The sequence below is a fragment of the Geospiza fortis genome, unplaced genomic scaffold (genome assembly GCF_000277835.1).
Source record: "Geospiza fortis unplaced genomic scaffold, GeoFor_1.0 scaffold172, whole genome shotgun sequence".
Classification (NCBI taxonomy): Eukaryota; Metazoa; Chordata; class Aves; order Passeriformes; family Thraupidae; genus Geospiza; species Geospiza fortis.
Genome location: NW_005054309.1, coordinates 5,092,095 through 5,106,288, shown reverse-complemented (window position 1 = coordinate 5,106,288; position 14,194 = coordinate 5,092,095). Strand labels below are relative to the sequence as shown.

Below are 14,194 nucleotides of genomic sequence, written 5' to 3'. Positions count from 1 at the left end.
TGCAGGCCCTGTGTCCTGTGAGGGATGTGCCTCCTCAAAGCAACCATGGAGATCCTCTGTCATATTATCAAACTGGAGACCTTATCCGTGGTGAGTAGCTGCAGAAGTTGTCAGGAATGGGTTTGTCTGGGGTTTAAGCCATTTCTGTGAATTTATCCCTCCCTGTATTATTTCTGCAGCTGCGCTCAAGGACGTTGACCGCTACCACGAGAAGCTGGCAGTGTCGCTTTACAGCTCAGCTCTTCCACCCAAGCTTTCCAGTACAAAGCTGGGTGTGATCACCTCTGATGACTTCCCACTGCATTATAAGTAAGGATGTGCTGTTTGGCTGCACTTGCTGGATGCAGTCAGGGTGTCTGAAGAGCATCTCTGGCAGGCTGGCTGTCCCTTAAACTCCTCAGTGGGCTTTCTGATTTAATGGGCTGATCACATCCTCCTTGTTGTTCCTCTCTTTAGCATACTTGTGTCTGGGTATGTAGGTGTGGTTGGCTTTTTAGATGCTTTGCAAAAATATAAGGAAACTAAAAGGCAGGGTGAGATATCTGTTGCTTTTGGACTGTGTTAACAAATGAATACAAAAACCCCAAAGTCTTGGGAAGCTGGAATGTTAATTCTTAGCATTTTAAAATTCCTCTTAGAAGATGGGGACACAGCTGTCTGTAATATTTGTCATGTTTTTGTATGTCCTGGCAATAGGGGGTGGGTGCCCAAATAGGTTTCAAAAGCTCACTTGGGGTAAAGGACATAAGGGTCAGTAAATAGCAGGAAAACACGTGCCTCTAGAAGAGAGCAGTTTGTGAGCAGTAATACAGGTACCATATGGGCATTTTTATTCTAAACATAAGTGTGATGAAATAGGGCACAGAGCCTGAGGTCTCATTTATGTACATTGGTGCTGTTTTGAAGGAGAAGCCTGGAAGTTGCCAACACAGGAGAGACATTTGAAGAGGTTTTGCATCGTTCCCCAGGATTTGCTAATCCATCATTAGTTGAATATTTAGCAGAAAAACTGGGACTAAGTGAGTCAAATCCACCGTCTTTGCTGAGAAGTCTTCAAATGTAAGTGATTTTTACATTGTTCCTCTCCTGTAGCTCTGTGGAGATTATTCTAATCCATTGAAATAGACTTGTGAGTGGGAGTCCTAGACCACTTAAACCTTTTACATTTTGACTTGCATGACTGCAATACACGTCCTTAAATATTTAAAAGCAAACTCCTCTAGAGTAAGACATTTGCATTTGAAATCCTATTGCTCTGAATAAGCAAGACACCTTACCACACACAGTGTTTGATATCAGATACTTACAGAATTTATTGTGTAGCTGCTATCAGCATCTGTGGATTGAAATGCGGGATGTTTAGGTTTTCATGTCTTCTGACAGATGTTATTCACAATGTTGATTTTACTGATAGATTCGACCCCTTTTGTACAATAAGAGTCAAATATATGCAATGATTGATGCTGTGACCCTTATGTATATTAGGCTCAAAGCAGGCATGGACTTTGTTTTTGTTAAATGTACTGCAGTTGTACTGGTTCAGTTCAGCACTTCTAGAATGGTTTGGGAAAAACTGGTTTCAGAAATATGAAAGAACAAACCTGACCGAGGGAGAGCAGCAAGGCATGGACAAATAACATTTTAGCTTATTTCAACTCCACTGCATACTGTAAGCTTAACTTTGTAGACTCAGACAGCCAACTTGATGTTTTTATTTGTTTGTTCCTTGAAGTAAAAATTTCAGTGAAGAAGATTTTGCCCCTGCATTGAGGAAAAAGCAGTCTGCATCTTGGGCCTTGAAATGGTATGTGATACTTCTTGTCAAAGCTTGTTTGTTAGATTGGGTTGCACATTATATTTCTGCAAAGAAAACACACATTGAAACAGTTTTTCCACTGCATGTGTAGCAATGTAACCAGGATCTTACTGAAAACAAACCTATCTGCCAAGTGGGAGTGTGACAGATAAAGTCCTGAGATTCAGTTCCAAAATGTGTGTCAGGTTTAAGGGAGTTCTTCTTAGAATACTTTTAATATCCTGACGCATTCTAGAGTTGAAAGCAAGATTTGTGATAACACCAAGCACACAATTTTCTGTTTTATAATTGAGTGTTGAATGACCTCATACTTGTCAAATCATTTAAGCCTCAGACTGTAGATGTAACAAGTGCACTTGCTGTCTTTGGAAAGTTAAATGGAGCAGCAGCCCTGGATAATTACTTTTGCTTTTACACTGTCCAGTGCATTTGCAATGTTAATTGCAGAAAAGGTTGCATATAATGTTAAATTAAATTTTAATTTTAATTTTAAGAAAAGTCTGTAATGAATTGTTTTAAAAATCAACTTATAAAAATTCTCTTCTAATAAGTTAATCTCTTGGAAAATGTGCAAGAAATGTTCAGGGAATATGAAATGTAAAGCCTGAGGATATTTGTGTGAGGTGAGCTGGTTTGAGCATGTACCATCTGCCCATGCCACCTTGTGCCATTGCTCTAATGGGGATTTTTAGCTTTGGATATAATTAAGCCTGTTCAAGGTTAATGGTGGTAGGTCACACATAGTTTTGTGCAGAAAATTGCTTAAACAATAATTCCATGAATGAAAAACAATGTAATATAGTAGCCCTATCTGCAGAAATGCTCTCAAATGCCTTAAGATATTGGATTAAAGACAATACATTTTTGTGGAATTAGGTCAGTATCACCTAACTGAAATGCCAGTGTAAAGTATGCAATAACAAGGTCAGGTTTTAACCTGTCTCTTGTTTGGAATCATAATTTGTGAGTAACAGAACAATCTGCATAGACTAATTGTACACACTATTTTCTAACTATTTTTTCTCCAGTGTAAAGGCTGGGGTGGATTATTTTAAGGTTGGGCGCCACGTGGAAGCCATGAATGAGTACAACAAGGCTTTGGAAATTGATCCCCAAAATGTTGAAGCTTTGGTAGCGCGTGGAGCTCTGTAAGTCTGCTTGTTTCACTTTTTTCCCCTTTTGTGAAAGAGAAGCGTCACTGTTTCATATGCAACTTTGTTGTTCTAGGTATGCAACCAAAGGAAGTCTGAACAAAGCCATAGGGGATTTTGAAGTTGCTTTAGAAAATTGTCCTACCCATAGAAATGCAAGGAAATATCTGTGTCAGACCCTTGTGGAAAGAGGCGGGCAGTAAGTTTTGGGGTTATGAGTTTTGTTGGTTGTTAACAAGTTTTCTCATAATATTTTTTTTAATACCATTCTAGTGAGGACAGAAAATGGCATCTTTCCTTCCTGGCTATGTATTTAAAGAAAAATAAAAGTCCTTGGAGATACCCATCCTTGTGTAATTGGTTTACACTTTGTCCTCTGTCCCAGTTAAAATCCTGGCAAAATATTTGAGGTTTAATCCTCGATATCCTTTTTAATCCTCGATAGCCTTTCACTGGTAGGATGTGTCCTGTGAATTGTTTGAATATATTCCAAAAGGTTGAGGATTGTTTAGTTATTTTTTTAAAAAAGTTTTGTAACAAAATTACATTCTGTTACTCTGCTGAAATATTGGTGACCCGCTCGAATGCAAAATTTTAGTTTTGAATATTCAGGGAATAGATTTCTTTTAAGCCCTGTTATAAGAAAAGAGAGAGACAGTATTTCTGAAACTGGAATTGATATGTCAAAGAATAGTGTTACAGGTCAGAATTAGGAGATGATAAGGTCAGAAATACTGTTTTGTGTTGTTAGTGAGGTGAGCTGAGATGATAGAGGGGGTCTCAGAGGGATGCAGTGGTAGTATCAGAGTGATAATAAGAATTACTTGCAAATAAGAAAGCCCTAAAATAAGAAATAGCTGCCAAAATCTTTGTTCTAACTGTATATGAATTATCACTTGAATTTTAGGTTAGAAGAGGAAGAGAAACTGCTAAATGCTGAAAGTTATTATAAAAAAGCCTTGAGCTTGGATGAGACTTTTCAGGAAGCAGAAGAGGCCTTAACAAAACTCCGTAAGCACATGCAGGTGATTCTTTACTTTCTTTTCATATGGTGCTCTCAGTGACAATAAATGAACATCAAAAGTCATATTAAATCCTTTGAGCAGGGAGGGATTAAATTGATGGTTTGTCTTATTCTCTGCTTCCCTACTCCACAGTAAATGTTTTCTAGTGAGCATTATGGCTGTACCTACCAGAAGAAAGGTACCTCTTGGTGACCCCACTGTTTTGGGATAGTAAAGAAATGCCAGACAGTGGAGACAGGGTAAGAGTAAAGCAGGGATAAGAATATCCCATCACACAGCGTGATTAATGAGGTTAATTTAAAACATTCTCTGAATACAAATGTTCAAAGGGTAAAACACTCCACAAGCCAAATAAACATTGTTACTATAGTCTGGCCAGACCCTTGGTCCATGGGGTAATTAGAGAGAGTAACACCAGGCAAAGCTGAGGGACAGGGAGCTCACTTGAGAGGGAAATAAAAGGTAATTTAAAGGAAAACAGCAGGAGGTGGAGGGTGGGCGGGCAGACAGTTTGAATATCTCAGCTTTCTCCTCTGTTGTCTGGTGGGTTTTTTCTCTCTTCCCTTGCACGCAGCATGTTTCCCAGGTGAGCCTGCTGGGTCTCTGTGCTAATCTGAGTTGTCATCTCTTCCCTTTTATTTACCTCCTTTGCTTGTGTTGTCTTCCAGAGTGGGTCAAAGAGTAAAATAAAGCACTGAGGAACAGGCTTGTAGTTGTTCTGTGCTTCTGCATGTGAGGATGTACACAGGCTGGGGTAGATGGCCTTAGTCAGCAGTTCTTCAGTTGGTGGAGCCATAATGCTGACAGGATATGTGGAAATAAGGGGGAAGAGGAGATAGGACAATCTGATAAAACTGAACTACACCAGAGATAAAGAGGTGTAATTTGAGCAGTACCTGCATTTGGCTGCTTTAGAAAGAGGTGTCAGTTAAATGATGAAGAATATTCTCAGCAAGTAGAAGATAAATGTTACTCCTTAGACATTCTCCTGTGGCCATTGACACAGCAGATAAAGAATATGACAGCTGTTGTTTGTTGCTATGCATGGCCTTGGGTGCAGTGAAGGGTTTCCTTTATTATAGCTGTTAAGACAGTTGCTGAGCTTTGAAAACTATAAATCAGACTTCCTGCTCAGTCTGAACAGAGTGACTCTGTAGGGCTGTAAGTGGCAGAAGGCTGGTCTCTTATGGACTTCAGTAGTTTAAGAATTATTTATCTACGTAAAAGCTCTCCTGCATTTACCTGTAACTTTAGTACAGAAGTCTGATACTGTCCCTGCTGTGTAGAATGGCTGAAATAACTGCAGTGTGTTTTCCTGTAATTCTGATTATGTGTTTTTCTCCAATGCATTTCCCTCTGAACGGAACTGTTGTTGCTGTGCCTGCGTCTGGTGCTGCTCATCACCACCCAACCCTTGGAACTTGATTTCTTACGTAAACTATGCATCAAACTGCTCTGTGAAATTGTTACCAAACGGTTTGTATTCAAATATGGCCAACTTGAATTCATCTCCAACTGGGTTCTGCCGTGTTCCTCTTGTAAACTACAATAATGATGACACTTTTCCTCAAACTCTTTTCTCTCTTTTGGTTGTTGGGGGATTTTGTCCATATTTTTCTACATGTTGGTAAAAAATATTGGGGATTTTTTGCATATTCTATCTATAACTTTTGGGCTCTGTGCTTCCTGGTGTGCTGGATCATGGGTACCACTGCAATGACTGGTCAAATATATTTTTAATGGAATAAAAACTGCGATATGGTCCTTAAATATAAACCTGTCACAATGGCCAATACCAAATTCCTGAACAATATTCATTTTTGGTCTGGGAATCCTGGTAAAACATTCCTGGTGAATACATTTGGATGGGGTTGAATGGGGGTTAATACCCGTGTTAACACTACTAATGTAATCTTTTTTATGATGCTTGGGTTCAAAAAAGAAATCTTTGGAAATGAGGGAGAAACAAGCTGCCAAAGAAGAGAGACAGAAAGCAAAGAAAATAGAAACAAGTGCAGAAAAATTGCGTAAGCTCTTAAAAGAAGAAAAGAGGTAACTGTTCCATTCAGTGTACTGGTTATGTGGCAATAAGTGCAGATGAGACTGTGAGCAATCCATCTCAACAAACAGCAAGCTGGGGAGAACTTCTCCCTGGGTAAGATGCTTTCCCTCAGAATGTTTTTGTGGATAGTGTCCTTTAGTGCATAGAACCTTTAATGGAGATGTGTGTGGAGGAGAAGTTGTTTAAGGAATATTTTGCAATGTGACATATTTGCAAAGCGCAACGACACGTGAAATTGGGAAAGAGGTCTTTTATAACAAAAATGTTCAGTGGATTTAATTTGTTGATGAAGAAATGACATTTAAAATTGTCATGTCAGTCAGGCTCAGTTTCTGTTCCCACCTTACAGTCCAAGCTGGGGTATGAAGATTTGCTTTCTATGTGTAGTTTTTGTCTGACATTGAAGGTTATCTCACAGGTTAATTATTTTTTTTAGGTTGAAGAAGAAAAGGAAAGTATCAACTTCCTCCTCCTCCTCTTCTTCTTCTTCATCCTCCTCCTCATCATCAAGCGATTCATCATCAGATGTATCAGCTTCTTCCTCCTCCTCTTCCTCTGTTCACAAGAAATGTAGGAAAAAGCGTCGGCATAGATCTGAGTCTGCTCGCAGCTCCAAAAAAAGCTCATCTAGAGCTTCTTCCCATTACAAAGATCAGAATAGGAAAGAGGAGTGGTATTCCCCTCCAGCTGATACCTCTGCTTCCTTTCTTAACCAAAGTTTTGAAGTGGAAAAGCTGCTGGAAAGGCAGGACAGCGTAGCGTGCCCAAAAATGGAGGGAAAAGAGAAAGACAGACACTGTTCTTTTTCGAGGACTTCAGGTGATGATGAAGACACTTTTGGAGGTAGGTCTGAAGATTCAAGAGATTCTTACAGTAGCTCCAGAAGTCAGCCAAGTCATAGCAAAACTGAAAAATACAGTAAACCAGAGAGATTTTTCTCCAGTTGGAGGGGTCCTTCAGGTTCGTATCATAAATCAGATTATAAACCCAGGATGCATTATCACAGGAGATTTGAAAGGGATGGAGAGTGGAGAAGGGAGCAGTTTAAGAGACATGGCTCAGGTCAAGACAGGTGTTACATGTCCCCAGGGTCTGACTATTATGGCAGGTCAGGGGGGAAGTACAGGTCATATTCTAGCAGCTGCTCACATGAAGGTGACAAAGGTTATGATAGTGACAGGCAGCATAAAAATGAAAGTGAGTCTAAGAATAGAAAAATAAGTTATGAAGAGACTGATAAAACAAAGGAACCAGATGAAGTGTCATTAAATGGTACAGAAGAAGCAGAAAGTGGTGTTAAAAGAAACCTGCCCCAGAACTTAGTTAACATTTTTAATCAGATAGCTGAGTTTGAGAGGGAAAAAGGAAGTAAGCAGAAGAAACAGTGAAGTACCTGAGAATACACTACTTGGATGAGTGTAGTTGTGTCAACTTTTAACTTAGTATCTTGTAAGGAAACACACACAAAGTGTGAGAGAAAGGCAGAATTTTTTCTGCATTTCAGAATGTCAAAGAATTCTAAAAGATCATATGGATCATATGGTGGAAAGAGATGGAAGAATATCTTACATAAAACATCAGTTATTTAAAATACAAGTTTCCTGTGCTCTTAATTTGAGGTGTTCCTGTACAATATTCTGTCTGATGGGCTGAAATCCCTTGATACCCCTGGGTATAGTTAGCTATGCTCACATCAAATAAGCACTTTAACAACAGCTGGGCTTGGTTTTCCTTGTCCCTGGGGTACTATTGACTGTTGATATTCTTCTATCAAACTTAACTTCCAGCTATAGAAAAGGGATGACAGAATGAAGTCATGTGCCATCAATGTATATAGCCCACTTGATCATTAAATTTTCTTAATTTTTCTTAATTTTTTGTGTCTGGGTTTTTGTGAATGTTGCTGGGATGTTTCATCCTAGTGCACCTTTTCATTTGCTGCCTACTCCATGGAACCCTGCTGCGTCTGTGAAGGCAAGTGTATTGCATGTTCTCTGAGAGTAATGTAAAAAACCCAAACCCCCAACTTGAAGCAGAAGAACAAGTTTTGCAACACCATTTATTGTCTAGATAAGCTCAAGCATGAACCCTTGGTTTGAGCTGTGGGGGGGATTTGCTTACAAGTGCTTGGAGGCAGCAGTTGTGTTGCTGAAGAAAAGGTTACATGGTTTACAGGGAGATCTGCAAAGGTGAGTGGCAGAACCACACAATGACAATTGTCCTTCAGCTGCAAGTCTTCCAGGTAACTCCATGGATATTAGTTTGTTGCAGAAAGTAAGAAATCTCAAATATAGTGGCCTGTAAAAAATGACTTAACTTTTCCTGCGTTCAGAAATCCCAGAGGTGCTGCCCCTGCTGGCTGGCTGTGAGCCAAGAGCTGCTGCTTCCTCAGCAGTGGGGATGGGCAAGGTCAGCTCCACCACTTTGGCTGGTGAAACCTCACTAGAGGCTGAAGTTCTTCTACTAGGAGCTCTGAAAGACAAACATTTACTAATTAGGATACAGAAACCCCTGCATCTAAAGCAGTGCTGCCAAGGGTGGCTCACAATGAAGCCACCCAGTAGCCATGTTCATTCCAGAAACCCCCTAGAAGATCCCTGTAGCCACCACCACTAAATGGCTTCAGTAACACCTGGGAATGTTGGATCATAACTGGGTCAGCATGACACAGGTTCTAGTTGAGCATACATTGAACAGGGGAAAAAGGTACCAGTAAAAGCATCAATATCTTCTCTAGTTAATTAGGAAGGAATGTTCACACTACCAAGTGTAAAATGTGGCTCAAATATGTCCTTTTATAACATCAAACCACTTTTTTTTTAGTTAGAGCACAGTAAACAGAAGTAAATGTAATTATTCTGTAATTATTGGGTTTACTAAACTGTGATGGATGCTGAAGTAAACTTCCTCATATGCTAGAAGAATGTAGTAAACTTAAAGGACAGAGTAAGGAGAAAGTTTTTACCGAGTCTTCAGTAAAAAGAAAATTGAGATGACTTTCAAGAGTAAAGAATTCTTTCAGTTATGGACTAGTTTTGCTGGTTTAAACTTGATCTTAGAAAAACCTGAAAGCAACCCGAGAGTGTTAGAACTTACCTGGTAGAAGGTAGTGAGCTCTGTGGGGACTGAGAAGTCTGACTACCACTGGGAGAAAGAGCCACAGGAAGCTCTAAATTGTACTAGAAAATTTGGAAAGAAAAAACAAGTTGACCTGTTGGTTGTATAACAGGATTGGGATATCAGAAGCATTTATTGTGCTTGGCATTTGCAGAGATGTTGGAAGCAGGTGAACACTTCCCTGCTTTCCCATATTGTGAGTTGTCCTTGAAAGACACTCAGTCCTAGGCTGGAGCTCTCACTCAAGATTTTGGTGGCAGTTAAGTGGAAAGCTCACCTTGTCAAAGTACATTTGGAAGGCTGCAGTTAAATCAGGATTTGCTTCTAGAACATCAGCTATCACTTGGTTGACAGTTTTGTTGAAGGCTTTCAGCTCCCGAAGATGAATGTCTCTCTCTTCCAGTGTTTCTGGTCCACCTTCCCTCTGAGACTCAATTTCTCTGGATAGTTTGGAACACTTAACACAAATATTTTTAAAGCATTATTCTTATGAAAATACAACACTTTTTCAGAAACCCGCTAAGTTAAAATCACAGAGTTTAACCCACACTTCTGTTGATAAAAGTTCTCATCAATAAACACACAAACCTGTTTTAGAACCCTGTTTAGTTTTGGCTTCTGTTCTTCAATGTCTTTCTTCAGCTGGAAAATAAGAGCTTGTTTTTCCTTCTTTTGCTGTTTGAGGAGGGCCTGCTGTGTCTGTATTACATCAAAGTGTTGTTGCATGCTCTGCAAATTCATTTGAACAGTAATATTAGTTTATAAAGCAGGTTTGGTATCCTTTCACTTTTTGTATTTGTGGAAGGGTCTGTTGTCATTACTACTTGTTTCTAAATGTAGCTCAAGCAATTAGTGCTAATGTTAACTCAAAACTTTCTGCCAGTCCAACTGCTTGGTGGATACAGACCTGGGCAAAGAAACTCCCAGGTAATTTACATCTCTTTTAAAGGCACTGGTAATGAAGTTACAGGTATGTCTTTTCAGATATATCTCATAGTGGCCAAAAACTATTTACTTGGCACCCTACCAATTTACCAGTGCAAGCTATCCTGAAAAAAATCCCAATATTGTTTCCTGTAGGAGAAGAGGGATACCTTCGACTGGAATTAATAAAATCAGTTCCGTAAGGGCAACTGGGTTTTTTAATTAATAAATAAATAGAACTTTAAAAAGTTAAAAGGCAGGATTAGGTTTGCTGTAACACCTCATTATATACCAGGACTCCACTCCCTGATGAAGATCTGTGTCCCTTTTCTTTACCTTAAGAAATAACATCTCTGAAGTAAGAGCTGTGTCCTGTGGTGGTAGAATAAGCCACAGGAATGATTATTGACTGTAGGCAGTGACTCAGGGCTTAGAACAATCATGTGGAATAGGACAATGTGCCTTTGCTTTTTCTGCCTAATAAAATTATAACTGAAATGTCGCACACCAGAATTAAGTGTTGCTCTTTCCTAAGGTCCAAGTGGCTTTTGATAACCAGGGGAACCATGAGTGATTCCTTGCTATGGAGCCTGAGACCACAAACTCTTGTTTGCCTGCATTCAGTGCTCAGCCTGCTAAGTAGCAAGTCAGCTAATTTAATCCCGTTTAACTGAGGCACTCTCAGTGCTAATAAAACTGAATCTGTTCCAGAAAAATCCTGGGGTGTAGATGCCAGAGTCCCAAGCTGTGTGGATTTCTATCTGTGGTGCTGGGCAAGATGATACCATGGTGCTGTGTGCTGCACATGTGGCTGCTTTAGTGGCTGCCAGAACAGCAGCCATCAGTGCTGTCAGGGTGGGATTCTGAAACTTCTAGCTGAATGTGACTAAACCCCTGAAGTTTTGGTGTGATTCAAGAAAATTCAAATAATCACTTTTTGAAAGGGGATGCAGAACCTTTTAAAAATCGTATCTTAATAAAAGAGCAGAAAAAAATTGTTCTACAATTTCCTATTCTTTCTCTAGGATGACTTGCATGGATTTAGCTACATGTTGCAGTCTTGTCTGACTGAACTTTACTTGTATTTTACCTGGATATTTTCTTGAAGTTCCTTGATCTTTCTTTTTTTGTATTTGTATTTTTCATCAGCATCCTTTTTGTCCTTTTCTAGTTTCAATTTTTCCTCAATATCCTCACCTGTGATCCCAAACAATAAAGCAGCATTATTGCTGTGCATACAACTCAATTTTCAATTGAAAATAACTGCATCTCAGAATACTACTATATTGGTGTTGGCAGTATTTCAGTGCCTCAAGGTTTGAGGGGTTTTTAAGTACTCTCCTACTAATTCCAACTCACTGTGAAAAAGTAACTGACTTCATGAGGGAGAATGATTTTAGAGCTACTGGTTCCAGAGCCAGCAGAGGGCACAAAAGTTAAATAATAAGTATTATTTAGAATTAAGTTCTCTTTTCTATCTAATTTGTATTTCACATACTTGTCTCAGGGACTGCCTTTAAAGAGTTTTTGTAGTGTCTGTTCCAGTTTTTAAGTACACACAAACTGTTTTCCATAGCTGTGATTTCTTTTTCAGCTTTGCAGATCTTTGCATCCAAATCATCCCCTTCTTGCTGAAGTGCTTCCTTTTCCTGTGCAGCCTGAAAGCAAACCCACTATTTTAGGTGACCGCAGACATACTGAAAATATTAAGATAATTATACAGAAAATATTTATTATACAGCAATATTTCAGGGTTAAAACCACTTGAACTGAGATTTGGGTGCCTAGGTAACTGGAAGGAGGAGTTATCTACAGTATTGAAGTTCTTTGAGGTGTTTCCTTATGGATACCTGTCTCTCTGCCTGAGCTCACTTAGTCCTGCCAGCAGCATCTATATTTTGTGGAGATCAAAATAAACAGATTCTTGTTCAAGAACCAGGGTATTGCATTTTGGATAAAGACAGATTTTCTCTTTTTTCCAGGGAAAAGCTGAAGTATACATAGGTGATTGGTAAGTGAAAGAGGAAAGGAGACATTCTTCAAGGTATAAACCCCATATGGTAAAATGAATACCTGGAAATAACCCTGACAGGTAGAAGAACTTAAGGTCCTGTGAGATTCCAATAAAGGTCTTTCCAGTTCATAGTGGATTGTAACTTGACCACTAATTCTGTATTTGTAAATTAATGAGCACTGAAGTTTTCAAAGTGCTCAGAATTAAAGCTCCACATAAATTCTTGTTAAATTACTGTATCATTTAAATAACCAATGGTGTCAGATAACAAAACAATTAGACTCAAAGTAGGCAGTAGGCAAAGAGGTTGTCTAAGAGCCCGGGGAAATCTACAGCTTAAATAATTGAATTATAATGAATGATGTTGATAAAATACCTTAATTACATAATAGGCCTGGCTTTTCATCTCCTCTCCTTCAGGTGGCATCATGGAAAGAGTAAAAATTTCGTATTTGCGTTTCAGTTTATCAATTTTCCATAGGCGATCTTGAAATTCAGCACTGATTTGTTTGGGGAGAAAGTAAATGGGTTGAGAAAATGTTTGTCTGGTAGTGTTTTGTGGGCAATTCTTGCTGCAGCAGTTTGAATTCCTGATGTTATTCCAGCAGCCTGTACCAGGAATTGTGCTGCTACAGGTCTTGGTGGTTTTCTGTGCTCTCCCAGCCACAAACATCCCTTGTTCTGGTTGCCTATGTTACTTTTGAAGTTCTAAACAGTCAAATCTGTTTTCACATCCCAGATCACTGTATCCTGGGAGGCTGTGCCACAGTCCATCCCTAGATTTACAGGTTTGGCAATGCACTCCCAGAGCTGCCCCTGTTGATGGGACCTTAACATTCCCACTGCAGGATGAGTGTGAGAACAGCCAGGAACAGCCCCAGATCAGACTCTGTGGGAGTATCCAACAGCTGGGTGACACCAAAGGAAGAGGGCCACAGTCTGTGCTCTCAGTCACACTAAATCACACTCATTCCCATTGTGAGGGGTGTGGGCAGCAGGGCAGCTCAGCTGCTGAGTGTTCATTTTTGGCTGAATCTAGACACTGGGATTTCAGGGCTAAAACCATCCCAGATACTTTGGACTGATTATTACAGGAAGGAAATGTTATTTCTATGTCATTGCTTTATAAGAGGGTACAGATGTAATTAATAAGATGTTATATAGGATACATATGGGACACATAATGGGAAGCTCATTAGTTAAAAAGAAGAAAAAGCCCAACCAAATGAAATACACCACAAAGCAAACCAGTCTTACTGTTTGAATCAAAGAAATTGCAGTTTTGTCAAGCAGCTGGGAGTAAACCCTATTTAAAAGCAACTTTTCTATTTCATATACTTTGGCATACCTCCAGACACATGGTTTCACATGTCCAGATTATTTTGAAAAAGGCAGAGTCACACACACAGTTCACTGTAAAAAGATGTCTGTGACTGGGGCTTCCTCTCACTTCTGCTGAGGCTCCTCACTCACACACAGCAAGGCCACTGATCTCCTGTTCACCAAGGGATCAAAGCTGCAGCCTGGGGGGGGTCACACATGGGGTCTCTTGCTGGCCTCAGCTGTCTTGGTAGATAACTTTGAGCAAGATTTATTTAATCTTCAATTTCTCTAATGGTGAAGCTGGGTAAAATGCTTCTCTTTTTAGTAAGTCCCCATAAAAAATGCACTTGGTCAAAGTTACAAGTTGAATTTTTGTAAGAGCAGTTACCTCAGGTGATGCCGTTCCTGATCCAGCAGCCTTATCTGGGAATCCAGCATTGCCTTATGGATCCTGATTTCCTCAGTTCTTTCTGCTATGACTTTCTTTAACTCCAATTGTTGTTTTTCCAGTGTTAGAACTTTCTCTGCTTTATTACACAGAGTATTTCGAAGGCGCTTCAGTTCTAGTTTTAAGAGATTATCTTCCACCATCATCTCCTAATCAGTGCCAAATGGTATCAAAATAAGAAATCATTGTTTTAATTAAGATTATTTCTAATTTAGTAATATTTATTCATTATTTTACCTTTAATATTCATTATTTTACCTTTACCTTTAATATATACACAACTGTAAAACTCAAAAAAGTTCCATGTTTAGGGA

General features: G+C 39.3%; 2 protein-coding genes across 2 annotated transcripts in view; one reads left to right on the top strand and one right to left on the bottom strand.

Moving 5' to 3' along the window:
* TTC14 (tetratricopeptide repeat domain 14) overlaps nucleotides 1-7,927 on the top strand; it is a 76,004-nt gene extending 68,077 nt beyond the window's left edge. Inside the window, exons 7-15 of the mRNA XM_031055433.1 lie at nucleotides 6-90; nucleotides 180-309; nucleotides 907-1,059; nucleotides 1,733-1,804; nucleotides 2,845-2,964; nucleotides 3,044-3,166; nucleotides 3,875-3,992; nucleotides 5,935-6,044; nucleotides 6,491-7,927. Of these exons, the coding sequence (XP_030911293.1) occupies nucleotides 6-90; nucleotides 180-309; nucleotides 907-1,059; nucleotides 1,733-1,804; nucleotides 2,845-2,964; nucleotides 3,044-3,166; nucleotides 3,875-3,992; nucleotides 5,935-6,044; nucleotides 6,491-7,442 (1,863 nt within the window). The 3' untranslated portion in view covers nucleotides 7,443-7,927. The remainder of the gene's footprint in view (nucleotides 1-5; nucleotides 91-179; nucleotides 310-906; nucleotides 1,060-1,732; nucleotides 1,805-2,844; nucleotides 2,965-3,043; nucleotides 3,167-3,874; nucleotides 3,993-5,934; nucleotides 6,045-6,490) is intronic.
* The window catches only part of CCDC39 (coiled-coil domain containing 39), an 18,905-nt gene continuing 11,014 nt past the window's right edge, over nucleotides 6,304-14,194 (bottom strand). Inside the window, exons 13-20 of the mRNA XM_005419014.2 lie at nucleotides 13,821-14,029; nucleotides 12,486-12,609; nucleotides 11,594-11,753; nucleotides 11,186-11,292; nucleotides 9,760-9,900; nucleotides 9,449-9,628; nucleotides 9,151-9,233; nucleotides 6,304-8,526 (exon numbers count right to left, since the gene is read on the bottom strand). Coding sequence (XP_005419071.1) covers nucleotides 8,367-8,526; nucleotides 9,151-9,233; nucleotides 9,449-9,628; nucleotides 9,760-9,900; nucleotides 11,186-11,292; nucleotides 11,594-11,753; nucleotides 12,486-12,609; nucleotides 13,821-14,029 — 1,164 coding nt within the window. The 3' untranslated portion in view covers nucleotides 6,304-8,366. The remainder of the gene's footprint in view (nucleotides 8,527-9,150; nucleotides 9,234-9,448; nucleotides 9,629-9,759; nucleotides 9,901-11,185; nucleotides 11,293-11,593; nucleotides 11,754-12,485; nucleotides 12,610-13,820; nucleotides 14,030-14,194) is intronic.